The sequence below is a fragment of the Hoplias malabaricus genome, chromosome 3, assembly GCF_029633855.1.
Source record: "Hoplias malabaricus isolate fHopMal1 chromosome 3, fHopMal1.hap1, whole genome shotgun sequence".
NCBI classification, from domain to species: domain Eukaryota; kingdom Metazoa; phylum Chordata; class Actinopteri; order Characiformes; family Erythrinidae; genus Hoplias; species Hoplias malabaricus.
Window position 1 is genome coordinate 51071283 of NC_089802.1, and position 27718 is coordinate 51099000.

Below are 27718 nucleotides of genomic sequence, written 5' to 3' on the forward strand. Positions count from 1 at the left end.
CTTTCTGAATAAACACTAATCAACAACATATTTATTTGGTCTTTTTGTACTTTTGGACACCCATCCATAAATATGGTAAACATTCACAGTACTGTGAAAGTTAACCAGACTGAAACAAGTGCTTTAAGTGTTTTGTTCCTTCAGACTGTTAAGAAAAATTGACAGGACAGAGATATGCAGCTCAGTTAAGTCAGCTAAGTCTATCATTCATTCATTCTGTCATTGTTTTTCTGCAAGCTCTTAATCCTGTTCAGGACCACACTGGGCTCAAAACAGGAACATACACCGTTCACTACTGCTAAATTCAATGTTTGTGTAGACTATAGACTATGTAATGCCCAAGGTGACAACACTCCAGAACATCACAGACAGGGGAAAGAAAATACAAAGACCTTAAGAGATTTTGATGCTTATTTTCAGCCACATAGAATGTCTATTATATCATTTCACAATGTGCTATTATGCCATGTATACAGTACCTTTACAATCCTGATGAGGATTTTGAGTTGGTAGACGTGGAGTTGTTGGTCCATTCGGTCAGTGAGCCAAGTCCCCAGCAGATTCATGGTGGCTGTATACCATTGCTGTAATGCACACAAACACAGCGTTCTCCAGCAACACACACACACATACACACAAACAAACCCATGCAATAGACCGGAGTGTCTAGACGTACATTTACACATAAATATTCAGAGATTATACATACATACGCATATATGTGTTCACACTTACATATTCATGAATGCGCACGTATGCCCACTCTCAGACACATGCACACACTCGCACACACACACACACACACACACACACACACACACACACACTCACCCACACATAAACACGCTTACACATACGCACACACATCCCCTTACACATGCAGAGACAAGCACACACAAAATACACAAAATGCATACCAACAAAGACACAATCACACCCTCACTTATCACTAGGTTAGTCAGGCCTTTTAAAATTAATTTACAGAGCCAGCAATATGACCATCTGCAAAAAAGTACATAAATCATGCATTAATGACTTGCATAGTTAATAAAATAAACACTTGAATTGTATTTTTCTTAACATACAGCATAGTCTGAGAGTTAAAATGACCAAGTTTAGATCAGACATTTGAAAATAATTTAAATTTAAAAATATGAAATCAAGAATTAAGAAATTTTCTTTTCTCTTTTTTGTCATTGTTAACAGAACTATGCTGAATTTAAATAACAAAACCTTGAAATGGAAGCATTTACTCATGCTATAACTTTTAAACAAGATCCCCAAATTCCAACAAAACATCAAGTCAAAGCAGCAAACTTTAGTATGACCATAGCCATAAAACTTTGAAATCAATATGTAAACGTAAGAGTGAGAGGAATCTGCAGGCAAGGGGGGTTTGTACTGTTATCTTAATCCATTTCTGTTCTGTTGAATGTTTTCAGAAATACTTGAATATAAATCTGAAGACAAAGTGTATTAGGAACTCTTGAAATCTCAGAATGCCACACAAACTACGTATACTTCAAAGAGAACAGTACATGTGTAATGGATGATGTTGCAGTCTCTTTTAACAGGATTCTGTGGAGTGACTCGGCATATTTGAGCATTTTGAAGTGGTTTTCTTTCCCTGAAGTGTCAGGATTATATGTTCAAACTATTGAGGCTTGCCACTCGGCAAACATTATTGTAAGGAATGTTGATTTTAAAGGCTTTCCACCAAATTAAATACAGCTGCTCTTTGACTGTTTTATCTATTACTTATTGCTTTGAAACATAACTAAAACTTTCTCAGCTGTTCCAGTCTCTAAAGATATATCAGTCATACATGTAAATATGCAGTAATTCTGACTAAATGAACACAGCAATAGTTCAGTCAGTGTTGGCTGTTTTAGAATATAATCAGAAGATGACAGGAGTGAATGATGACTGCTTTGACTTGTAATTGACAAACCTACATTGTGATTTGATTATTTGAAGAGTGAACAGAAATGCGATTTGATTTGGCCGAGTTGTTTGTTGTTTGGTGATTTGGTTGGTGACAGGCTGATTTGTTTGCTTGCATGTCCACTTCAAACAGTTGACTAGTCGGAGCGTGCAGTGCATGCAGAAGGAGCAGGTGAGTGGGTGGGGCAGAGAGCTGTGTGTGTGTATGACGTGGGAACTTTAGGAGGTGGGTCATGCTAGTAGATGTACACAGGAAGATTATTTGATTAGAAATCATGCCACTCAACAGAATGTGATCAAACAGTAGGACATCTAGAGATAAGTTCCACTTTGTTATTAAAGGAGGACGTGGTGGTATTTCTTGAGGATGTAAAGAGTCGAGGAAAGTAGAGCTGAAAAGAATAGTATGTAATGTGATACCAGATAGCAATGAATGTTTGGCCCAAATGTGGCCCATATCTGCGGTTCTCTTATGGCCCACATTTGGCCTTGAATAACTCAGGATGAGTCGGAATGCCACAGGTCAACCACACATGGACCAGATGTCAGGTGTTGTAGACCAAGTCAAACCTGGCTCATGACATTTGGCCCATGTCTGACCCACACAACAATTGCCAGTCCCATACCTGAGCTGTAAGTGCCAAAAGTGGCACAGATTAGGCCCAAAATTGTCTGCTATCTGAGATATAGTTTAGATGAGAAGAAAAGTGAGAGACAGCATGGATATTTGAGTTGCGTATAACTAGACGTATTTATGGGACATAGGCTGTTTATCAAACGTGTACTTGCTTCCTCTATTTCCATATGTATCTGTGCAAGTCTGTATATAAAGTACATTTTATGTGAGCTTAATGTTAAATTTGCTTTAAATGGACTTGGAGTATAAGAGATAAAAGAGAGAATGCAGGCATAAACAAAATCTTATTGTTTATGGTGTAATATTATTCATAATTACCACTACACCATAATATATTTTGTGATTAAAAGTATATGCTGTGTGTAATAAGGTTGCTAATATCCCTCAGTGCCTGTAAAAAACAAAAAAAAAGAACAGGCCTGACACGCATAGGGAATGCAAGTATGCAGATCAGGAAACAGCCTTTATGTATTAAATAATAATATGATATACAGCTTGGGGAATACAACGCTGTAGGTCCTTTAATGTCTCCAAAGAAATACACAAAACTAAATGCCTATGGTCTGATATACAATATATGTCCAATGTCCAGTGTCATCCAATCCTCTGAAATCAAGGGAGTTAATAAGTATGTGTTCCTCTTTACTGCAGTATCAACCATTTCTATGAGGCTTTGCATAGTGAGGTCAGGCACTGATACCGGTTTATTAATTCCAGATAACAAACACCACGCATTCCAAAGAAGTGGATGGAGCCTCATCACCACAGAGAATGCAGTTCCACATCTATTCAACCCAGTGCAGGGTTTTATAACCAATCTCACTTAGGGACCATATGTTTATTTGAGGCTGATGTAGAAGATACCAACTAAATCAATATGCGTACCAAATATTCATCAATTAGAAGATGTTTGGACATATAGTGCATATAAATAAACAAGTTTAAATATATAAGTGCAATTTTTAATATATATGAAAATGAAACAATATAGTATACAATAATATAAAATATAGTAAAATAACATGTTAATCACAAGATCATTCCTTGGTTAGAGAACATTCTAAGGACATACAGCATTTATGATTTTGAAATTACTATGAAAAGAATGGTTAAATGACACAACGGACTGCACTGTACTTTATAAGGAACAAGAAATACAAGCAGATCCAATAGTCATGCATCATCAGTGTGTTTCACATACTCATAACACAAACAGGAAAAGCAGTAGGTACAGTACACTGCATTTCTCTGACACTTCACTATCAAACACACACACACACACACACAGCTCGCTAGCACACATACCACATGTACCTTACCGCTCTGTGCTGCATCTTCATAAAATGCAACCACAAACTCCAAATCACCATAGTCTCTCTCTCACACACACACACACACACACACACACACACACACAAACACACACGCAAACAAAGATGCACACATATAAACAGCACAAATCTACTGTACACAGAATAAATGACCTCTCACTATACATACATGTACACAACTGTGCAACACCAAGTCACAAATGATTTACGAAGGATTATTTCTAAAATTTAACAGTGCTCTCCAGTGCATGCCATCATTTATGTCAGTGTGACAGTTAGTGCCTAACTGTTATCCCACACCTTTTCTACATATTATAAATTCAAGGATCCCATCAAATTTGTACGGAAATAATTAGGAATTTGTAAAATAATGGCCACAAACAATAATTCCCACATTACATTCTTTGTTTTTGAGAGCACTGTCTTAAATAATCCACTTGGTGGTGGTAGACACTTTGCCTCTTGAACTCTGAACACAAAGGTCCAACAGACAGTAGCTAACGCAACATCAGAGCACAAAGGTGCAACTCATTGTGGCTAATGCAACACCAGAGCACAGAGGGCTGAACGAGAAATCACAGCAATGACACACTGAAGAGTGAGAGAGCGAGAGCCTCAGGATAAGACTGGCCTTATCTGTCAGGATGGAAGGATTCAGAGCACAGCACTCAAAATGTGACTTATCCCTCATATGCCCCATTGTTTTGCCACATTTTGGATGGAACCTCCCCTGTTAGGCATGGAGGAGACGGCATCTTACTTACATCAAATAACCTCTCTATATACACCTCCTCATTGACCTTATCTCGCAGTATGTCCTGAGAATGACGAACAAAGGTCACATAGGCATCAGCAACATCCATTCCTGGTTTCTGTAGAAGAGATTGCAGAAAGATTTAGCTACTACTTATACTTCCAAATACATCACAGAATAACAACAACACAAAAGGGGTTACATAGTCTGAATCAAGTACTTACAGGGACATCCACATACTTTGATGCTGCTTTCACCTGAAACCAAAAAGAAATGTTACCGTTACATGTATATCAGTAACATGTATAATAGTAATAATAATAATATTAATAATAATAATAAAACCCTAAGAATAAAACCATATGAGCATAAGACCATTAAATCTCACCGTAAATGAAAGGAAGGACGAGAAGAGTGTTCCCTCATCATACCTGGAGATCTTTGCTAGAACACTTTCCAGAACCACCACAAACTATGCAGATGGTACAAATACAACAAATAATGTAAAACATGTAAATAACAACACACCAACAAAAATATGCATTTATCAAACTCAATATCTAAGCCACATTTTACCTTAGCCACCAAAAGAGCAATCATGTCCTTCACACTCTCTTCAATGAGGTCATCAATTTTAGAGTGATACTGTTTCTAAAAAGTAACAACAGGTTTACTGATATAATTCTTATTACATGCATATTTGAACCTCCAATTACATATATACATTTCTAATTTTTTTATAACCTTGCATGCTGATGCCACTGTCAATCATTCTGCAATATGACCCATATCAGAGTAGGCATCAGATGGAGATTTTCTGAGGTTTTTAATACATATACCTCATGACTCTCTCTCTCTCTCTTAAAGGTTGTTAGCTGTTCCTATATCTTTCTCAAGGGATGAGATGTATCATCTCAGGAAATCATGCATGCATATTCATAATCAAACACAAGTTTAGTAAATTAATCATTGGCAATCAGAGTAGCAGGAAATCCCAACTAAGTTATGGTGTTTTCTCAGTTTTTATGTCTTGCCTAATGTTTTGTGATTTTTCATCAGTAAACAGACTTAACAGATCCTCTCATTACCTCCTGGCCCATCTCCATGGCACACAGTTTTGCTGACTGGTCCTTGGCGTCCACCATCACATTGAACATGGTACATAAAGACAGTGGGATGCGGAAGTCTGTTGTACGGCTACTCTTGGTCAGCTTGGACTCAAACGCTGCCCTGGTGCTAAAGCAAAGAACAAACCAAAAATTAATCCTTATATTTAGGTCACAGTATGAAAAGCTCTAGTTGCTATATAAAGATTCTTGGCATTCTGAATGATACACACCATGTTTACTTGGTAGAAGCTCATTTGTTGATGATAAAAATATTTTCTGTACATTTCATGCATGTTTTGCCAAAATCTTCAACTGTCCTAGGACTGTTGTGAGGTTGTGTTATTGTTTGTCTGTTTTCCTCTATCACCAAACTTGCACTTACCGTTTAACACAGGATTCAATCATATCACTGGACATGAGCTTCATACGGTTGTCTAGGTGCTTGGCAAATTCTTCCTCAGGCCAATGCAAGTCTCTGATGAATGTCTGTAGAGCATCCAGCTTCCAAAACAGATCTTCTGATGCCCCTGAGCCATTACTGCCAGGCACAATAACATACACGGGGGTCAGTTGTCAGATCCTTTGCCCATAAGCTGCTCAGTGAAAGCAGCAACAGAAAGGTAGGATTTTCTTTCTGAATCTTTTGATGACATTTTTTTCAAATTGTTTTAACCATACACTGACAACTGGCCCAGACGCCTAGTGAATCAAATCAGTTTATTTAATTCACAGGGAAAAGTTTCCTAAGGTCAGTTGGTGTATGCTAAAATAGACAGGTGTGTTTCCAAAACACATCAATAACCTCGCACTGTTGCGTGGTTATTCACCCTTGACAGGGCCTGTAATCATGCACACTTTGATTGGTCACATTGCTCTAAGGAAAGGGAGGTGAGGGGCTTGGGAATGTCATGGTGAGAGAAGGCTCAGAGCTGGTTACTGAGAAGCAATTAGAAAATGCCTTAGGGACGATCTCTCTATCATATACATCAAGCTGCATATTTACAAAAGCTGAGCAACAAGACACTTTAAAACTGAGCCAGCTCACTACTTCTTACCATTGTCTCATTAGTGCTATAGGCAGTATTCATTAGCAATGCAATTAGTTCAGAAGGCCCAATCGCAGTATTTGAATGGACCACCATTTTCAATGAAAGATGGAGAAGGCTTAATTTACTTAATAGATAGAAGACAAAGACCAGAGGAGAAACAGAAACGCAAAAATCAGGCTCTCTCTCACCACACATGCCCAACGAGGCTGACTGAGTTCCAGAGGTAAACACACACCATGCAGTCAACTCTGAAAACGCTGCCATCCTGAGTGGAAATAGATGGGACAGGAGGGGAGCAGTGTTGTAAGAGTCAGGGAGGAGAGGGTAGTGGTTGGCTACCATAAAGTTGAAACATAAGAGTGGTTGTGGTTTCTGAGATGATGATGGGGCAGCCCCCCCACCCACAAAAGTCTCATATAAGACACTCTGTAGAGTGTCATGATGCTTTTCTAATTAAGCTTCACATGCCTTTTGTACATTACAGGAAATAAGTCTTATTACTATATGACATACGCTCTTTGTTTGATGTTATGGTCCATGCATAGTTCTCAATGGCATGCAGGTAGGAAATAAAAATCTGAAGGCCACTCTGATGTTTAAACTCAATGATGGCTAATTTCTACTCCCTTGGATGCCAGCTGCAGGCTGACGTTTAGACTGTTTCAGAGCTTTTCCTTCTACTACTAAAAAGACCAAGCAGGGATTTTATGACCAGGCAGGGAGTTCCACCAACCCACACCCACTGACACCTTTCAAACAAACCTGAACCCACTGATGACCCTCTAACACACCCCTTCACCTCAAAGTTCTGGATGGATCTTCTAAAAATGGATTTCTTACCACAGATGTCAAAGGTCCACTATTCAATGTTGGTTCTATTCCTTATGGTCGAGGACCACCTACACCCTAATTTCTTTGCATGATTAAATTTTACTCATTTTAGGGTCAATAATGTTGTATGAACTGATGGGAGAATATCTGGAAAAAAAGAAACTAAAAAAAAAACGGCCTTAAGAACAGCTGGGTGTTATAAACGCAAAGATGTTCTGGAAGGACACAGATGAGTGGCTTAAACTATAATCCTAACCTTAGGATTTAGAGGCGGATAGTGTGTTGAATGGGGATATTTTCCTTAGTTAGAAGCTGGGAAACTTAGGGCTGACTGTTTGTAGGTTTGGGTTGCAATCCAGATCTCACCACCTCAGTCCCACCTCAATGGCATGCACATTGAGGAAAATGAAAAGCTTTTCAGTTCTCATTTCAAATAAACAAACACCATGGGCTTGACCCAAACCCCTTGCAATCTACTTGGCATGAAAATGACTTGAAAGGCCAGCACTGCTGAAATGTTCTTCCTACACATGTTATTTCTTGCTTATTTTACACTAATTTAAATTACCTTTGTTTACCTCCTTGTTTAGTGTAAAACATTACAGTTCTGCATGAATATAGTACAACTTAAATATGCTGGCTTGACAAACATTTTAGTCGTCTATATTTAGATGGGTGGAGTAACATATTTATATTAAACTGGAACAAATATATAAGTGTACTTAAAAGAAACTGGAATGTTAGAAATGGAACAAGGCTTTTAGGTCTATACCTAAAATCAGGACAATACAATTTTGGCCTAGCATCTGTTCTAAGTGTATGTCACACAGCAGTTGCTAATATAAGCACCATTCAGTTGGGTTCAAATATTACTATTTGCTGAAAGATTCTGAATGTCACGCCCCCTTATGCACAGTTTATCTATGCCAGCGGAGACATTCTTTTTGGCTAGATAAAAAGATATTCATGACCTGCTTACATCCATCCACATTAGCAAAACAAAAAAAATTAACCATCCTCAACTTTTGATTTGTATTAACCTAGCTGAAATGCAATTGAGTGAATTATTGCTTATACACTACGTTCCAAAATATTTATCTATATATTTTTATATTGTTGTTAATGTTTTATGAACAATATATAATAATATACAATATTCAGAATTTCACAATTTCAGCAACTCAACATACAATACTTTAGGACCAGAAAAACAATAGCATATTAAAATGTTTTTACCACAATGTTGGGAAATTTAAATGCTCACATTGAACCAGAGATCTCCAATGTTCTCCTGTAAAGCCACCCTGACCCTAACCCTAGCAAACCTAATGGAAAATTACTTAGCTAACTGAAAATGTTGCTTTAGACAACTCTATAGTTGTCCAACCAAAGAGAAATAAATTCTAGATAATAAAATATCTGTATGTGTCAAAATCAAGTGTGATATGTGTTCTAAAGGTGTAAAAATAAGCTCCACATGGATACATTAGCTGACATTAGTCCAGTTCCTAAGCTTGCTCTACTACTATTATTTAGTGTAACCATTATATTATGTATTTTTTTTTAATTTATCAAGTTTCTCAAGCCAGTATCATATTTGATATTAAAATTTTACACTTTTTATCTTTTTTTTAATTAACTGCAATCCTCATGAGAACACCTTCATGCCAAGGGGACACATTTTCAATTGATCAAATCTGATGTAAACTCATTGAATACACACTCAGAGTCATAAATAGCAGCCATCCAGGATGGAGTGGAAAAGCTAGGCATTTGTGGAAGGTTAACAGATAGTCCTGCTACTGGCACGGGAAGATTTGGTACTTTGGGAATTTGGAGGTTCACATTTGGCAGATTCACATTGGGCAGATTACTTGTTAAACTCCTGCAGAAACAGACAAAAAGAAACAAAAAATCCATAACAGTGGCAATGTGGAATGCTGCAAAAAAGCAATGTAAGACATACAATAAGAAAGTAACAAGAACTAAGAAAAGTATATAAATTAAAAGGCCATTCTTAGACATTCAAAAATAGCAGACATAAAGAATCACTTGTTAAATGTAGGGAAGGTCACTAAACATATAAAAAGAGGACCTACAGAGAAAAGAAACGCGGTAATATAGACAAAAGCACATATATACAGGTAAAAAAAAGAAACAGAAGCCGCATATTTCAGCAGCAGGCACAAACAGCAGATTGACAAGTTAAACAGCCAGCGGTGGATATTTCAACACATAAACAGAAGACAAACAAATAAGGGAAGCTTTTTTATGATACTGTAAAGGAATGGTTAAAAAGCAATAAATGCATTTTGTATAATGGAGTTATGCTCCATTTCTACATTGCCAGGTGCATGTCTAGTTTAAAAATACTATTGATATGTGGTTAAAAATGTAACCCTCATCTAAACTAAATTATTTTCAGCAAGAAAATGGCAAAACCAATATGCAAAGCAAAATCAGAGGGAAGAACTGATTAGCACATAAAAGGCATCCTGTTTCATTCAAGCACATATTATGAGGGTTAGTTTACAAAACAAAAGGATGAAAACACAAAAGGCACTGACTGGAGTCTAGCTTGATAAAGAGTCTTTCCTTTTGGCCAAAGCTAGCTATGGTAACTCAGGTAATTCACTGCTTATGATGAACAGAGACCAATGAATGAGGTCAATCAGCTTGGAATAGCTCAGAAACCCAGACCCTTAATTAGCAGTTCTACTTTAAGTGTAGTTCTAATGTAGTATTCTAAAACAACATTAAATTCATTCTTAAATATTACTTGATTTGCTGGAAAGTTAGTTGTAACTGAGGTGGTTGAAAATGGACATCATAGCAAGATTCTGATCTGTGTATTGTGTATATATTTTTAAATTCCTCCTAACATTGGATGAAATAAATTTTCCTTTATTTGCCCACATTGCTTTCTGGGGCGTTAATGGCACTGCCTCACATTCAAACCCAGCAACACAGAGTCGGCAGGAATTAGTGTCTTACTTCACAGGCTCCCAAGATTCACGCTCAAAGCCCCTGTGAATGGACTGAGAGATGGAGGACTCCATTAAATCGACATATCGCACCACCAGGGGGGCATAAAGGTCTTGCAGGTGCTTGTGAAACTTCCCATTGCACAGATGGTCTATGAGGACAGAAAGAGACATCAGTAAGTCAACCCTGGGGTTTGTTCCACTAAAGATTTATGACTGCTGTGCATGCTGTTAACATAATCAGTAAGTACAATTCCAAGCGCTGTGTAGCCATTTCACTACTTGATTGCATTTTGGGCAGGGGTGCTTACAGTCAATTCGTAGAAAGTCATTAAGGAGCTGAAAGAGAGGGAAGCTGTCCCAGCTTTCAGGAGACTGGATCTCTAGAGCTGCATCCATGTCCACGCTGTACAGGGACAGGAAGTGCTCAGCATGCTCCACCATCAGATCTGACCACCAGGCAAAGGCCTATTTTACCCAGGAAAACACAGTGAAAACGTGGGGAAAAGAACAAGAATGGGAGAGAGAGTTAGAGGAGAGTTGATCTGAAAGGGGAAGGGGGTAAACTGGTTTCTGCCATGTGATTTAAAAGTTGTACAAATTTGAAAAGTTACTGAGTAATAAATCCATTTTGAAACAGAAAGATTTGTTGTCAGATTTTAAATTGGTGGCCAAATGTTTCTGTTCCTTAAATGTGGCATCAGCTGAAAATCACCTGCATTAAATAAACCTTTATTTCACTCAAAGTCTAAATCTATCGTGCTTACACTATGTGTAACTTTAATTTAATGCTGGTGTCGTTCCTTTCATTTTATGTATGGGTAACAAACTTCACTGTATTTTGTAGTAAGATATGGCTCTGATATAGCACCCCTTTAACAAGTTTACACCAGTAAACTTGCTAGGTTTAATTTAAGAGACCTCAAAATCTATATTAAATTTGCAACACAAAAAAACACCTATTTAGAACTTAGATTAAATCATTTTTATGCTGTGCACCTTGGAGGGACAGTGGCCTAATATAATTAAAAAGCACTGATTATACATTTGTTCCAGTTACACATGGATTGCCCATTAATATGAGGAAGTGTCGTTTACATTCACCTATCATTGTAACTGCTTACATTTTTTTTATCTTAACTAATTTCCTTCAGTCTTGTTTTGCAAATGTCCTGATGTGTGAGCAAGAATCACTGATTTTCATGAGGACCTTGTCTTATATACAGTAAATCTACAGATAGTGAAATCAAGATGCCAGAAGAGGTGCAATTCTCATGCAGGTGAAGTAGAAATCGCTGCATGCTTTCGCTCTCCAGATGGAAAATGTAGTTATTCAACCAATCACATCTCTGCATCCCTGCCATTAGGATGGGGATGTGTCTCATCATCATGCAACCTTGCAAAACCTGGCATGCCTAAGACTGCAAGCATGAAATAAGTTTCTTAATGAGAGTTTGAGTACCTTTTGCTTGGTATTTCTTGGTTGTTGTTTTTTTTTCTCTTATATATCTGGTTTCCAAGAGGAAATATGGTGGGATGTTGACAAAAAAAGACCCAATACTTACAATATACTAAAATATCCTTAGATAATTAGTAAGATGTAAGATACTTATACTCTCTTAACCTAACCAACTTGCGTGCAGTCTTAGCATTAAATAACTTTGTCCTTTAAAAAAAAATCCCTGACCAGTGGTAACGTCACTCAGGGAACTGATCAGCCTTTAAGAAAGTTAATCCTTCCCTTTTCGCAGCATGCTATTTTTTGTTGGTTTTTTTCCTGCCAACCCACTCCAATGTTACCACACGTTTTAACCCCAAAACCAACTCAGCTCTAATAATATAAACTATGGTTAATTTTGCCATTTCACTTACCTGGCCTACTCACAACCAGCATTTAATTATACTACATTGATGAATATATATATATATAATTATGAACAAAAAACAAAGCATTCACTAGGGTAACAGGCCAATGCATATTGCTGAGCTGAAATAGACATACAGATAGAAAGAAGTAGAGATAGAAAGAGGGTAGCGTTGTCAAATCCAATCAACTCCAAGATCCTTCCCCAAGTCCTTTATTGCAATAAACAAAAATGTTGCCCTGTAGTTAGTTACATGACAAAAATAACATATTTGAACTTATTTATTTGAAATGGGCTAGAAAGGTCCAAGGGAAGGAGCTATGGTGTGATTTTGGATTATAGTGTACAGAGAAAAAGTAAATTTCAGTTTTGGAAAGGAGGAGCAGAAAAACATTTGCAGGAAGGGGAAAACTGACACGGCGAACTGGTACAAGGCCAGGATGACAAAACTAGGGGATGGGTTGGTGCAACTATATACATTCCCTCTAAAAACAAAAACAAAAAAACAAAACAAAACAAACAAACAAACAAAAAACTTCCCACCAGACCAACCCCTGCAACCTGGAGTGCAAGTCTTACATGTATGTCCTTCAGGAGAGACTAGACAGTGACAGTGCTAGCAAACTGGGACGCACCAAAGTCAGACACAATGCTAAAATTCCCCATACTGGAAGGAATAGGGAATTACAAAAATAGAGGCCCCACACAGCTCATGCACAAACCATTATTAGGGAACAAAGGTGCTGATTATTTGCATTCAGTTTGCTCACGTACCTCTTTTCCCTGCCCAAGCCCATAGGATGGATTGAGCGGTGAGAAAGACATGGAAATATTCAGTGCAAATTGCTTAGAACAGAAGATACTGAGATGAACTGTGGCCATTAGAAATATCAAAGGGATATTTGGAATTATTCTGTGGAGGACCGCCGTTCACACCTTCTGATTTTGGTATAGAAAATATAATATTGGCTTTTACATGTTCTGTTCAAGCAATATTCATAGAAATAACTAACAGTAATTAAAAAAACACACCATGAATTTTAGGGGTTTCGGACCTCTATAAACGCACGACATTTGATATCATCTCATCAGTTCCCTTCCATGCTCAAGCTTTTTAATCAAACTGCCCCATCCACCCACCCCAAAAATGACAGTAAAGCCCCTAGCGTGACTTGACATGCTTGAGGGGAATTATACACTATGTGATGAGGACTTGAGAAGGAAGGAAACATGAATACTGTACCGACTGGTCTCCTGTACTTGTGACCGCAGCCTGTTAAGCATATTCAAAAAAATAGAGTAAATCTGTAGAGCTCAGGAAGACCATGGGTTATCTAAATATAAACTGCATGTACTTTAGTCATGCCTACCATGTATATTTCTGACCAGCTGGTGGATGTAAACAACTAATGTATCATGCAGACTTGCTAATTAATAAGATGCACTCTTTTAAACCCCATTTGCTCTTTTTTTATTTTACATTACTATGCATTGTTCTTTTAGTGGAAAATGTCTTGCATTTTTAGGCTGTGTTTAGAGGGAAGATCCAGAAACAGAGGGTGAAAGAGACTGGATCACAAGAAAGAATCAACACCATCAAATACTATTTATAAAACTGTGTGGTTGCAATTAAGAAAAAATACACTATTCAAAACATTAAGCCTGAGACATTGGCTGCACAGAGAAAAGGAGGAAAGCTAAAGGAAGTAATGGATGCTATCCTCACCTCTGCATGGTGGTCCTGATTTTGCTGGAGAACCTCTATGACTAATTCTGCCAGGCGAATGACATGCTCCAGCTTTTTGGCAGGTGTAGCTAGGTTGGCTACATTCTCTAGAGCAGAAAATGTGGGAGAAGGGAGGTCAATAACACTGCAAGGATACTCACTGTGTTCAGGCCTAAGCAGCAAAAATAATATTGCCTAAAATTGCATGCAGAAACAGTAATGTGGTTGATGACATTTATTGTAATAACTTAACATACTGTCTGTACATTTGGAGATGGTCCAAATAATTACTGACCCTTCTGATTGAACAAATTGGCATCAATATGAATTGGCATAATCTGAACATGCACCAGGCATTGCAGCCCATGCTTTCAGTTGGGAGGCCATTTTAAAAGTTGCCATGGGAATGTATTCGCAATAGGTGAGGTTTTATATTAGTCATAAAACCTTCCAAAGGAAAGTCTATGCAAATTTCAAGGTGTGGCTAATTCATTACACTACTGCTTATAAAACACACTGGATTTATATACTGATATCTAAATCTAGAGTGACCATAGTATTGCAATCCTAAACTGTCTAAAAGAATCTACTGCTAAATCTGTGGAAATGCCACACATGAAACAAACAGATCAGACTATGAGACATTCAGTTCAATGAAATGAATGCAGGACATAGAACACTTTTAGTTTTAACATATAATAAAACATTTTCTGAACAAGACAGTTTAATAAGACATAATAACATAAAAATACATATTAATGGTAAGCAGAAACGTTGATGTCTCCACTGAAACATGAGTCAGCACCAATTTATGCAGCTTTTGTTTTAATGTTTCATTTGCATTTTTATTTAAGCTGTTATGCCAATCGTTTCCTGGTTTATGTGATGTTTTTTTATCCAATTTTATTTTAATTATTTTAAATGGTTAAATGATTTATAACTAAACTTTTATAATAAGTGTATTGCATGGTTTAGAGATGTAAACTAGTATTATATAATGCTGATGATAAAAGTTGCAGCCTGAATCCTAAAGTCATAATGTCATCAACACAACATGATGAAGTAATGACAGTGGCTGTAATGATAATCCATGATTATCATCCTCCAGTTTTTCATACTTCATCTATTTTCAGTATATTAAACTGCTCTTACAGCGTTTTTCTTTTCTGTTGAGGCTTATGTTCAATACAAACTGGGCTGGAAAGGAGACAACTAATTATGAAAAAAACTAATTAGGAAATCTCCTCCAAAACCAGATGGACCAATCACGGTATATAATGACCACATATTCTTGGTTCTAATCCAGTATGTAAAACTGACATTCTGTTTTACAGTTTAATACAATGAAAATGTTGCCACTGAGCCATTTGTGATAGATAGTATTGCATTTATAGAAGTGATATTTGCTGATAAATGAATGATATCCCCTTTTTATCAAAGCTCACCACAATAGCTGTACAACTTTTTGGAAATCTACTATCTTCACAAACAGTCTTCAGCATTCACTAAGGAGAGAGGACAGACCATGCCAAAACTGTACAGGAGAAAGTCTTGTGTCAAGGAGGGAAAGGGTTTTACTGGTTGATGATGTTAAGCCTCAGTCAGGTATAGATAAGTGTATTTGGGAGCATGTACATGTCTGAGTGATATATACACTGATCAGTCACAAGATTAAAACAGATTAAAACCTCTGAAAGGTGAAGTGAATAAAATTGGTTATCTTCATATAATGGCACCTGTCAATGGGTGGAATATATTGATTTGTCAGAAAAAATTACTTTTTAAAATCTATAACAAAGTCCAGAGTATGCTGAGGCGCATAGTGTGCAGTCAACAACTTTCTGCAGAGTCAATCACTACAGACCTCCAAATTTTATGTGGAGTCTGTAGAGAGCTTCATGGAATGCGTTTCGAAAGCCATCTAAGCCTTACATCATCAAGCACAGTGCAAAGCGTCGGATGCAGTGGGGTAAAGCACGCCACCACTGGACTGTAGAGATTCTCTGGAGTGGCGAACCACGCTGGCAATCCGATGGACAAGTTCGGGTTTGGAGGTTAGATGAATTCTCTTCTCTAACAACTGTTCCTGTGTGTGTGTGTGTGTGTGTGTGTGTGTGTGTGTGTGTGTGTGAATGACTGTGTATGTAAAAAAGTTTGCCGGTTTAATCCTCAAGACTGGCGGAAACATCCACGGCTGAAGTGCCTTTAAGCAAGGCACTGAAACCAAAACTGCTCCCCAGGCACTGGGGATGGCTGCCCCCCACTCTGGGTGTGTGGTCTGTGTGTAGTGCAGTATAGTGTGTGTTTGTGTGTGTGTGTGTGTGCGCGCACGTGTTCCCGCCACAGATGGGTTAAACATGGAAGAAACATTTCATTGTACAATGACAAATAATTGCACACAATAATAATAATAATAATAATAATAATCATAATAATAATTGTTATTATTATTATTACAGGCTCATTATAGGCTCGCCCAGATCCTAAATGCTTAGTGCTACCTGACAATGCTACAGGAAACAGTGTTCCCATCCATTCTGACTGAAGATGGCACTGAGCATTTAGGGTCTGGTTGAGCCTGTAACAAACAACAAAAGTTTTGAAATTTCTGGGTTGAGGACTTTTGAACCTTAAAAGATATTGCAAATCTGATTGTGGCAGTCAATTTCTGAGACAATTCTGGTCATCTTTGATATGCTACATGACCTTTCCATTGGAAAAACGTGATCCAATATGGCGGCTTTCAAGATGGACATGGACAATATTCTGGACATGAACACCTAAAAGAATGGCCCCTCACCCATTACTTGCTGAGGTATTCAGATATATAATTTTCCCATCTGTAGCTAAAAGTACTAAATATGTCCCCTTGATGGTATTACGATATGTTTTCTTGTGTAGGCAGCAGTGAACAGTCAGGTCTTGAAGCAGATGTATCAGAAACAAGAAATAAATGGCAACTGTTAGGATCTGAGCACGTTTTAAAAAACTGTGGTGGTAATGATATTTTAGAGTTATCAGAGCATCCCCAGAAAGGCAGGTCTTGTGGAGTGTTCATTTCAAACTATTCAATACTTAATACCCACCAAAATTTGTCCAAGGAAATAACTGGTGAAATGCTGATATGGATATGTTCACCCAAGGCTCACTGATGCATAAGAGGAGCAAAGGTTAGCCTGTCTTGTCCAATCACACAGATGAGCTATTGTAGCACACACTGCTGAAAAGGACACTGCTGGCTATGACAGAAAGTTTTTAGAATGCAAAGTGCAAGTATGTACTAAAGTAGCTTGTCTGTTGGCCTGAGCAGATGGCTATGCCTTTGCTCCTCTCGCACATCAAAGAGTGTTTGGCATCTATGAACCTGTCTCCGGGTCCTGGATGTCCTTCCTTGGACCACTTTTGGTAGGAGTTAACCACTGCACACTGGGAACACTCCACAAGGACAGCTGCTTTGGAGTTGCCGACCACAATTTGCCACTTGTGAGTGTTGATCAGCTACTTACATTTGCCCATTTTTCCCTTTCCAACACATAGGCTTCAAGACCCGACTCCACTTGCTACCTAATATATCCCACCCCTTGACAAGTACCACGTAATGAGGTAATCAATATTATTCATGTCACCTGTCAGAGGATTTAATTTTGTGGCTGATGGATTATATGTTTAAGGGGACAGAGGCTGATGTTAAATATGGCTTCACCTGGATCCCTTTGATCCTTTAGAGATTTCTCAACTTCAGAGAGAGAGAGAGAGAGAAAGAGAGAGAGAATGGAAGAAAGAAAGAAAGAAAGAAAGAAAGAGAAAATGAATAATAGAAACAAAGCAATTATTATGATTGATTCCCCATAGTGAGGGGGTTTGTAAGTCCCAAAGTGACAGATGTCACTCACTGAAAATTGAAGCTTGAGGGCACTCTGGATTTTTGGGCTTTAGTAAACAAACAAATCTCTTGAAAAATAATTAAAACATCTAGTGACAAACAAGGACACAGACATTTACCCGGCAGAAACAAATAATCAGTGAGGAGGCAACATGACACACTCAACAGACAGACCACAGAATTGTTCACCCTAATAAAACATTGACAACAGCTAGTATAATCATGAACAGAACAAATTTATGACACTGGCTCAAACACATATGATTAATTTATCCATTGATCTACTGCAGCTCTCCTGGCAGCTGAGTCACCTGCTGAAGTGCTCTGGAATCCCCAGTGAAACCAGCGAGCACACTATAGCACAGACACACGTGCAGACAACTGAGAGATAAGCAAAAAGTAAATATGCATTCAAGTCATGAGGATGAGCTTCAAACTTAAAAAAGGACGAGAAGCAGAACAGATGCTTAGTCGTGTTATGTCACAAACAGGTGTGGCTGGAAATATGCACATGTCCCTGTCCACTCCATGGAATTACAATGGATAAAAGAGACACAACCCACTCCAAAAATCACATAATTTGACAGCTCTCTGCATTAAGCTACATGGTGATTTGGTTTTGTTGTTGTTGTTTTTTTTTATTGTTATCATAAAACAGTCTGTGTGACCTGTTTTTAATGAAAACATGGATGTGTTTAGCTGAGTTTAAAGAGGGTTGTAGATTTATTTCCAGAAAAGATTTAAATTAATTGTGAATTATGTTATCAGTAATGAAGTTCCAGCGCTAATTAAATATGCACAAATCTGATATTTTATTCCGGAATAATTCCTATATAAGTACCTAGTATGTTATTAATAACGTAACGTGTCTGTTAGCTCATAAAAACAATCAGTGTTGTAAAGCTGCAGGTATGAGACTACATCAAACAATATCATATCACTGCTGCTAAAGTTAGCTGTCAACATCAAAAAAGTAAAGTTTAGTTAAAAACATTAATAAATAACCTGGGAGTGTCCAGTTTATCAAATGTAATACTATGCTTCTTTCACTTTGTCTCCTAAAATTTATTATAACCTGATTGACAATTTTATGAAAGATGGGATGAAGAAAGGGGTGAAGTACAAGGGCAAGGGATGAAAAGGATGAGGAAATTACTCACGGATGGTTAAATCCATCACTTGTGTAGCCAAGGAGTAGACAGGGTGATCATACATTTCCCTCTTTTTTCCTAAAGAAAAAGAGGATTTCGGCATGCAAGAGTTTGGGGTCAGAAGTTGGGGGTTAAGGGTTAAAGATGGTGAAGGGCATGTCTGGTGGTCATTCTTGCAAACTGTCATTGTAAAACAAAGGGCTGAAAATAAGTCTAAAACTGGAGAAGCAGACAAATCCCTGAAAAGAAACAACTGTATTGTTTTGTTCATTATATGTGACCATTCAGATCACAGATCACAAGAGAAAAAATATTATAAGGAACAAAGCAATGACTTGATGCAGACCACCAGTGTAGGGTGGGGGAGGGGTGGGGTGGGGTCAAAAGACAGGGGAGTGCTCAAATGAACAGGGTCCCCTGTCTTTTTGGAAAAAGAGCCCAATTCCAAGCAGACCATCATGATATTTCTGTGTTCTTTCTTTTTTAGATTTACCTTGAGGCAACTCTTTAATTCCTGTCTTTTCTCTTATAGATCCTTCCATTCAGGTACTTGCCAGTGCTCGCCTATTTTTTTCACTGGTCTTATCTCCATAGGGTTGATCTCAATCCATATACTCTGTCCAACATTTTCCTTGATTATTAATTAATGCTGACAGCCCCAAACTCTATCGCTACTTTTCTTTCAGAATTTGTCCTGTCATAGTATCATAGGCTCAGCTTACCTGAAGCACCTTCCTCAAGTCCCAGTTCACTAGTCTTTGAAGTACCCTGAAGACCTAAATGGAAGGAAACCCTATAAAGCCAAACAGAGGTCTTTGCAGATTTACTTTCATTCATCCATTGCGAGAATTGCAGTGAGGATAGATCTTGGCTTTAGAATTGGGCAGAACTGTATACAAAGAAACAGAAAGGTGCAGGGTAATGGAGGATTTTTTTTGGGAGGGGTCTTTATGTCAAATCCTTAGGTTCCGTTTTCCATGTCACAACAAGTGAATGGAAGGGGTCAGAAGCTCTTCACTATGAATTTGAATGCATTTTCACTCACAAGTCTACAACAAGAGAATACACACAAGAACATCTAAGCCTTAATTTAATAACATGTTTTTGATTTGACTTTTTTGACTGATTAATCAAAAACAGTCTTTAAATAGAATTACAAAAAATGTGTAACACCGTCCACTTCATATTCACAGTTGAAGTACATGAAATCACCCAGCTGAACTCAGTTAACTTAATTCAGTGACTTACTCGACTCAAGTTCATACAAGTGCTACCTAGCTTTGTGCAAACATTTGTCCTTAACAAAAAAAATAAAATATTAAATACACAATGTGCTTAAATCTTCATTGCTCTTTAGAACTCTATATAAAACACTTACAACAAACTCATTCCCTTATTCAACACAATGGTGATATATTCACCCATGTTGTTGGCAGTAAGCCTGAAAATGAAATTTTAAAAGAAAGTGTGAAAATATTTTCCGGACACATTCTTTGAGGTTTTAACATCTTTAAGATTCTCAACAACTTTACAGTGTAAAGGCAAAGATCCGTGTAAAAAAGGTAAATAACTCTTTCCTATGGCTCACGTCCAACCTGTGGAGATTACAATAAAAGGTGTAAAATGGGAGGGCAATGGTAGTCACCTTCCACTCTAGCGTAGTCAGTGATGCGCTGGTAGTTGATCTGAGCTGCCTGCTCCAGGCATTTACGGATCACACCCTTCACTTCTTCCTGTGGGACTGGTGTTACAATGTCCTTCATAAGAACCTGAGGATCAACAGAATACTTACATACTGTCTGCACTTACTGTCTGATATTACTGCATTTAATATCAATGTGCTTTGAAGAACATTTACAACAGTGTCTTTTTTTCTCACTCCATTGCTCACACTTAGATTCACACACATACACCCACTATCTCACCTCGAGCAATGTATCTATATATCTATAGATAACAGCAGTGTCATTACCCTTTCCAGCAGAGACAGAGTGGCTTTCAGTGCTCCCTCAGGGCGGCCAAAAGGAAAACAATATCTGGAACAAAACCACACTGCTGCTGGTGACATATTTTTGAAACACAAAGCTATAAAAAGAAATGTATCAAATGTGCTCTAAAATGTTGCCCTAAAAACACACCACAAGGTATAGTAGCATATACTCACCTAAAGTTTGTGATCTGGTTCTCCAGCAGAACACGTAATCGTTCTTTGATTTCCTCAAAGCGGTCCTTTTCTTCCACTGTTACAGTTCCAAGACCATCAGGTCTGTTAAACAACAAAAAATAATTCCTACAGGTTAGACTTTCAGTCAGCATTTACTGTCACTAGATGCATCATTAAACATCATTTCTATTTCTCCGATCTCAAAGGTGTTATATACCAATTAGCCTAAAATGTTCAGAAAATCAAAACAGATGAATTACACTGTAAAATGTTAAGAGAACTCAAAATGTTTAAGCAATATAATAATTATATATTTTTTAATAATACAATTTTTTTCATATTTCCAAAGAACTATGTTTATAGTCATAATTACTGTGATAAATGTTATAGCAAATAAATCTGTTAAGCCCCTTTCTGATAAATCATATTAAAGTGGTAACTAATGTAGCATTAAGAGTCTTTATCATGGACCCATTTGTACAACATAATGTGTCTCATCCAGTGTTCTATACAAACTGTATGAGTACTGTAATAGTGGACAGCACTGCTTCTTTACGAAGCCAGGTTACTCAGACTGAGAGTCAAATGTCATAATTATTATGAAGGAGAAATTTTATTTTTTACAATGAAATGTTATTGACAGCCCATTGCTGGATGAACAAAACCTATTTAACTATTAAGCTGGTTAAATAAATCAAGCTTGGTTAAAGTGACACCAACACAGCTGTTGTGAAACCTAATAAAGGCTTGTGCATCCTGTTGTCTTGATATTTAGAGTTCTTTATAGTTTCCATAGGGCACTTTATTCATTTATATTAAAAGGTTACTTGACATGAAGGTTTTTCCCATTATACATTAGTACAGGACATGATCAACAAAAAATCTTTATTCTGCATAGTCTGAATAATACATCTACTAAAAATAAAGGAAGGACATTAAAGTCGGCAGTTTTCTCACCTGCAATAACTTATAGTACAATGCCGAACTGTACATTTAACCTCTGAGCAACATTATGTTGTTAATTCTGAAAGCATACTTGTTGAATGTTGTAGATGATTCATAGCTAGGTTATGATTTTGAGCTTGTAATTAGATTTACCCATGAAATAGGATTACCCAAACTTCAGCCATTTTAGTACTGATACAAGACAGGCCTTGAACTAAATCCTGGGTTTCCACTAATGTGTACTGTGATTGTGCCTTCAACTCTGCATTACCTATAGCTCTAAATAGGGATGTCTGTTAATTATTAATAAGTGTTTTCATACCAACATGTTATCTACAATTCAACTGTTGCAAAGTTCAATCAGTTTTTAAATGGTGATTTTTTTTAAATGAATTTAATAATTTATACATAAAATGCATGAATGTCCCTTCAACTTGAACATGGATCATGGTAAACCTATCCTTGAGGTGTTGGCCCATCCATTTCAAAGTCTAAATACATAGGTAGAAAAAAGGTTCCTTCCAAGAATAAAATGTTTCCTCATCATCAACATTTGAAAGCTAAAATTTTCACTGGGAAGCACCGACATTTAAACAGAACAGTTGTTGCAAATACTAAAAAAACAAAACAAAAACAAACAAACAAACAAACAAACAAAAAAACAAAAAAAAAGTACATTAACACTCAACCAAACTGCCTACTGTTACAGCCAAACTGAAAAAAAGTAGAAATAATCTTTGTTTATATCTGTTTTCCTTTGAAGAAGAGCCTTCCACCTACTATGTTTTTTTTAACAGCTCATCTTGAAAATAAATTTGTTCTATTTTAGGAGTGGACCAGTCTCGCTGTTGTTTTGACATCCAGTTAAGGGTCTGAAGGTACTCAGCTCACACTTCCATTAAATATACAGATTTGAAAGTTACTGCTTTTACAATTCAATTTTTTTATTTTTGAACATTTGACTGAAAGTCAACAAAGGCTATCTATGCAGTTGCACATCCTACTATTAAGAGGGTTGAAATGTACAATGCGGATGATCCTGATTCTAGTTTTGTCAGTTAATTTCATTGCAACTTTGGTTGTTCCAATCATGCAAATATATACCACAGCACACTTATTAAAATGGAAAAGATTGCCCATTTCTAAAATGTGCATAGGCACATTTCTGTATTGTAATGTGTTGTCAAACCTGTGTTTATTTTCAATGCATATTTGTTACATTAAACAATGTTTGAAAAACTTGTCTAAGATATATTGTTTTGAATCCCTCTTACCTTTGGCACACAGATACAGGAACAGGCTGAGCTTTACAGTCCCTCTTTTTTTTTGACTCCTTTTTCCCTCCCGGCTTAGAACCACACCCCTGTAACTCAGACCCCCTCTGACTATCAGGAACATATAACGAAGTGAGCAACATTAAAACAATGAGACTGAGGGAGCAAAACAATGGGGAAAGGGAAGCCTTTAAGGTTTAATGAGCACTGTGGAAATACAGAGGAAAATGGATTAAAGTGAAGGAGAACAAAATGCAAAATTAATAATGTGGCAAACTAAAAAAATAAATGGCATTTAATAACAAAACAAACAAACAAGAAATCAAGCAAACAAAAACAAACAAAAAGCAAAAAAAAATAAGCTAACACTGAATGAAAGTTATAAAAACATATTTCTAAACCCTTGGTCTTTCATTCTTCCAGATTTGTTTCAGTTGTTTCAACCTCTTTAATTGTGTTATTGTTTACTTCTGTGTTGCTTAGCATTTTGTTAGAAAAATGCTAAATGTACCTGTTCCCATGGACATGCGAGGCACAGAAAGCAAAGCTGTAGTGCAGCAGCGTCGGGTCAATCATGTTCCCCACATCCGCTCTCTCCAGCAGGTCGCCAAGGTAACACAAGTGTCTGTGACATCCCCTCACTCCATTTCGGGCGCAGTACTCATCCAGAACAAAGACTTGCCCTGGGCTAAACCATCCCTGCCAGAAAAACAGTAAAACTATAGAGAGACTGGAGGTTGTGTTCTGAGAAAAGTAATGACTCTAAAACAAAGAATACAGACTCTTCATGACTGTGTAAAGAGTAAACGGACTGTGGGTAATGGTCACTGAGGCATTCACATAGTGATACAGTAATTTGGGTAGAACACTCCTGCAAATATGTTTGAATCTGATGGTGTGAAATCATTCTGCAAAATACCTCAAATCAAATGCTACAACCTTCATAATCCCAAAATAATTTTTTTAAATTATGCCAGAATAAGGAATCCGTGATGAAACAGATATAAGCAAGAACTTGTGGTTAGAGAAGCTGAAAGCCATGCTCAAATAAAATAAACTGTTCCTTTAATTAATAATGACACAAACAGCACTAAAAATAGCCTAGCTAAAAACAACTTGAGTACGAGAAACATCAGGTCAAAATACTCAATTACCAAATTCCCCTCTGTCTAGTGCCTCTAGCAACTACTGGCACAGGAACTAGATTTGGTTTTGGCTAGTCTTCACTATATGGAATTAGTTGGTCCAAAATAAAATGATAAATAAATTAAAGGTGTGAACAACACCAACGAAACCCAGGCACTGAACCAACAGAAATAAATGAAATTAAACTAAAAGAAAAATGAGCAATTTTGAACTAATAATGTATGGCATCGACATTTCTGTTACTGATATGAAGCCTTTGATTCTTGGCTTATACAAATACTGAATTTCTTAAAAATTACAGAGCTTTAAACTGCACAAATTACTTCAACAATCCACTACTCCCCATAAAAAGACATAGCTAATGGAATGGCAACACACTATGTGAAAGTGTGCTAGGTTTGTTTAGGCTTATGATGTAAGAAACACTGGTTGTCTGAATTCTCCTGTTTGAAATATTGCACTTTAAAATTGAAAATGCTCAGTCATGGTATTGACTGCTTATTTCCCTCATTCCCATATTTCCTTACCAGACAAGCAAAGTTGTCATTGAGCCTGTGGTCCAATGTGAGCCTCTGCACCATCTCAAACAGGGAGGCGTGGTCAAAACTACAGGGGTTAGCAGAGATAAATTCATCCATGCCGTGCTTCTGTGCCCTGTCAGCATCTAATCCAGTCAATCACGAAAGATGAAGGGGAAGGGGAGTGGTGTAAGGAAAACCAAGTTAGTAAAACAGTCAATAGAAACATCCAGTTTCCTTCAACAAAAGATAAGCATCTTGTTCAACTACTCTACAGCAACTCAAAGACTTTCAGCTTTCACATTGTCAACTTGCAGCAAAACTCAAGCAGAGTTCAATCGGGCTTAGCAATATGAACTGGGCGATGTTCAAGTTCAACTCATCAACCCACATTCAAACTGGATGGACATGCATGGACTGATTTGGGTGCAGTATCCCTAAATTTTCACTAAGTTTTTCTCTGTGACCTCTAATTAAAACTCAAGGGAAAGTGGGTAGGCGGAATTCTTAAAGATGAACTGTAATGCTTTAACATTCACATGAATACAATAGATTCTGCCATTCGCAACTGGTTAATGTCACTCACTTATAGAAATGATGAATTGTGTGCTTGTAAAAATGGAAATGTCAGAAAATCAGGACGATTTAAAAAGTCATTAGTTTATGTTGTTGTTTGGTGTAGTACCCATTGTCGGGTCAAAATACACTGAAAAAAAGTATTGCGTAGTCATGCAAAAATTCACTTTGACAAATTTTCTGAAACTATGAATCTCCTTTTCAGCATAGTCTGTTATCATTTATGGATATGTAGTTTGAAAAACAGTCTAATATGAAAATGAGGTCAATCAAAAGACAAAACTACTAAGCCTGTCACAAAAATTCTTTCAGACATGTATTAAACACTGTCTTGCTGTCTGGCTACTGATAAATTACTTAGTTCGGAATGATAGAATACAAACTAGTGCAGTGATGACTGTGTAATTATGAGAGACGGCATACAGAGAAAAATGTGTGCAGTTGGTGAGTTTCATAGAGTGGATGGAATCATGTCTTTTTTTGACACAAACAAATAGAAATGGTTATGAATGTATTAGAAAGTGGTGACTGGACAATATAACAACTTTTTACATGGAGAGAAGACAGTATTCTAAAACATATTATTTGTAGCTATGTTTTGTTTTAAATCAAGGTTTTATGGGACCATCAAGGGAATTTTAATTTAGGAGTTATTACAAGCAACCAAGTGATTAAATATTTATTTGTAAAATAATTAATTAGCTGGGTCTAGAACACAAATGAGAGCTGAGGTAGCAAAAAAAGGATAAAGTGATAAAAGTGATAAAATTAGAGAGGGAAAGGACAGAAACAAATAATATTAAAAGAAAGAGTATCATGACAAAATAACGGACAGAATAAATAACAGATTAATCACAAAAACTTATAGTGACTACGTAAAGAATAAAATGATCTATGCAGGAAAGTGAATTACGTTATAGAAAGGCATAATTTATATAACAAAGTGAACAACAGAACAGAAAAATGTGGAGAAAACAAAGAACAAATTTGCAGAGCTTGAGAGTGAGAATTAGCATGGTATTGTCTTAAAATAAGCTAACTTTACTGACTTCCCAAGAACTGAGATGCTGTTAGAGAGGTAACTATAAAAAAGTCTGAATGTGGTGAAGCTTCCACATTTAATCTTATCAGGGGAGGTAGATTATGATTTTTAATATTATTATTTACTTTTTATATTTTTTGGAACATGAGTGTATGTAAATGCTCCATGATTATTTACAATCACATGCGGGAGGATAGTGAGGAAAGCCACTATGCTTTTCAATGTCATGCAAGAACAAAAAATTGTTGATACATTTTCCACTGAAGGCTAACTATTTGCATTCCTTATTGTCTATTGGCATTTGCAAGTTGACAATACTTGAGAAATTATCAGTGTGTTCACAACAATTGCTGAGCACACTAGCAAGCAGGCCACCAAGGTGGCACGCTAACAGGCTAACATTACAGTTCTGGTGCAAGTACATGGGTTTAGCATGAAGCCAACAGAGGCTAAAATTGGGCCATTCATTCTCTGGGAAAATGGGGAATAATAAAACAAACAAAAAAATAAAATAATCAAACAAGAAAAATATCCTGCCTTTTTGCCACCACCTAAATGGACAACGTGACAACTTAGTGCTCACCTAGTCAAGCAATAAATGGGCAATCAAAACAGAAATTCAAAATGGAATCTCTCACTGTTAAAGGTGCTATGATGGGCCAAGGAGCTTTAAAAAAATAGGCCCAGAACATTTGATAAATATTACAAAATGGGAGTATTTCATGATAGCGAAGGATGGCAATACCTAAACACTGGCATTGGCATTCAGAATACTCCACTTACATATTT

The 27718-nt window shown here is 37.0% G+C and overlaps 1 protein-coding gene across 10 annotated transcripts in view; it reads right to left on the bottom strand.

Annotated features, from left to right (window-relative positions):
* Window positions 1-27718, bottom strand: part of cadpsb (Ca2+-dependent activator protein for secretion b) — an 83983-nt gene that overhangs the window by 1599 nt on the left and 54666 nt on the right. Inside the window, exons 12-30 of one of the 10 annotated variants that reach the window (XM_066663895.1) lie at window positions 25321-25457; window positions 24159-24346; window positions 23648-23758; window positions 21429-21530; window positions 21237-21300; window positions 20910-21033; window positions 17934-17966; window positions 14231-14337; window positions 13748-13777; window positions 10951-11107; window positions 10650-10791; window positions 9379-9540; window positions 6158-6313; window positions 5755-5902; window positions 5243-5317; window positions 5055-5138; window positions 4891-4923; window positions 4677-4784; window positions 480-584 (exon numbers count right to left, since the gene is read on the bottom strand). In XM_066663895.1, the coding sequence (XP_066519992.1) occupies window positions 480-584; window positions 4677-4784; window positions 4891-4923; window positions 5055-5138; window positions 5243-5317; window positions 5755-5902; window positions 6158-6313; window positions 9379-9540; window positions 10650-10791; window positions 10951-11107; window positions 13748-13777; window positions 14231-14337; window positions 17934-17966; window positions 20910-21033; window positions 21237-21300; window positions 21429-21530; window positions 23648-23758; window positions 24159-24346; window positions 25321-25457 (2066 nt within the window). Of the gene's footprint in view, window positions 1-479; window positions 585-4676; window positions 4785-4890; window positions 4924-5054; window positions 5139-5242; window positions 5318-5754; window positions 5903-6157; window positions 6314-9378; window positions 9541-10649; window positions 10792-10950; window positions 11108-13747; window positions 13778-14230; window positions 14338-17933; window positions 17967-19273; window positions 19343-20909; window positions 21034-21236; window positions 21301-21428; window positions 21531-23647; window positions 23759-24158; window positions 24347-25320; window positions 25458-27718 lie in introns of all 10 variants that reach the window. The other 9 variants (XM_066663887.1, XM_066663885.1, XM_066663891.1 and 6 more) reach the window with 9 other exon arrangements.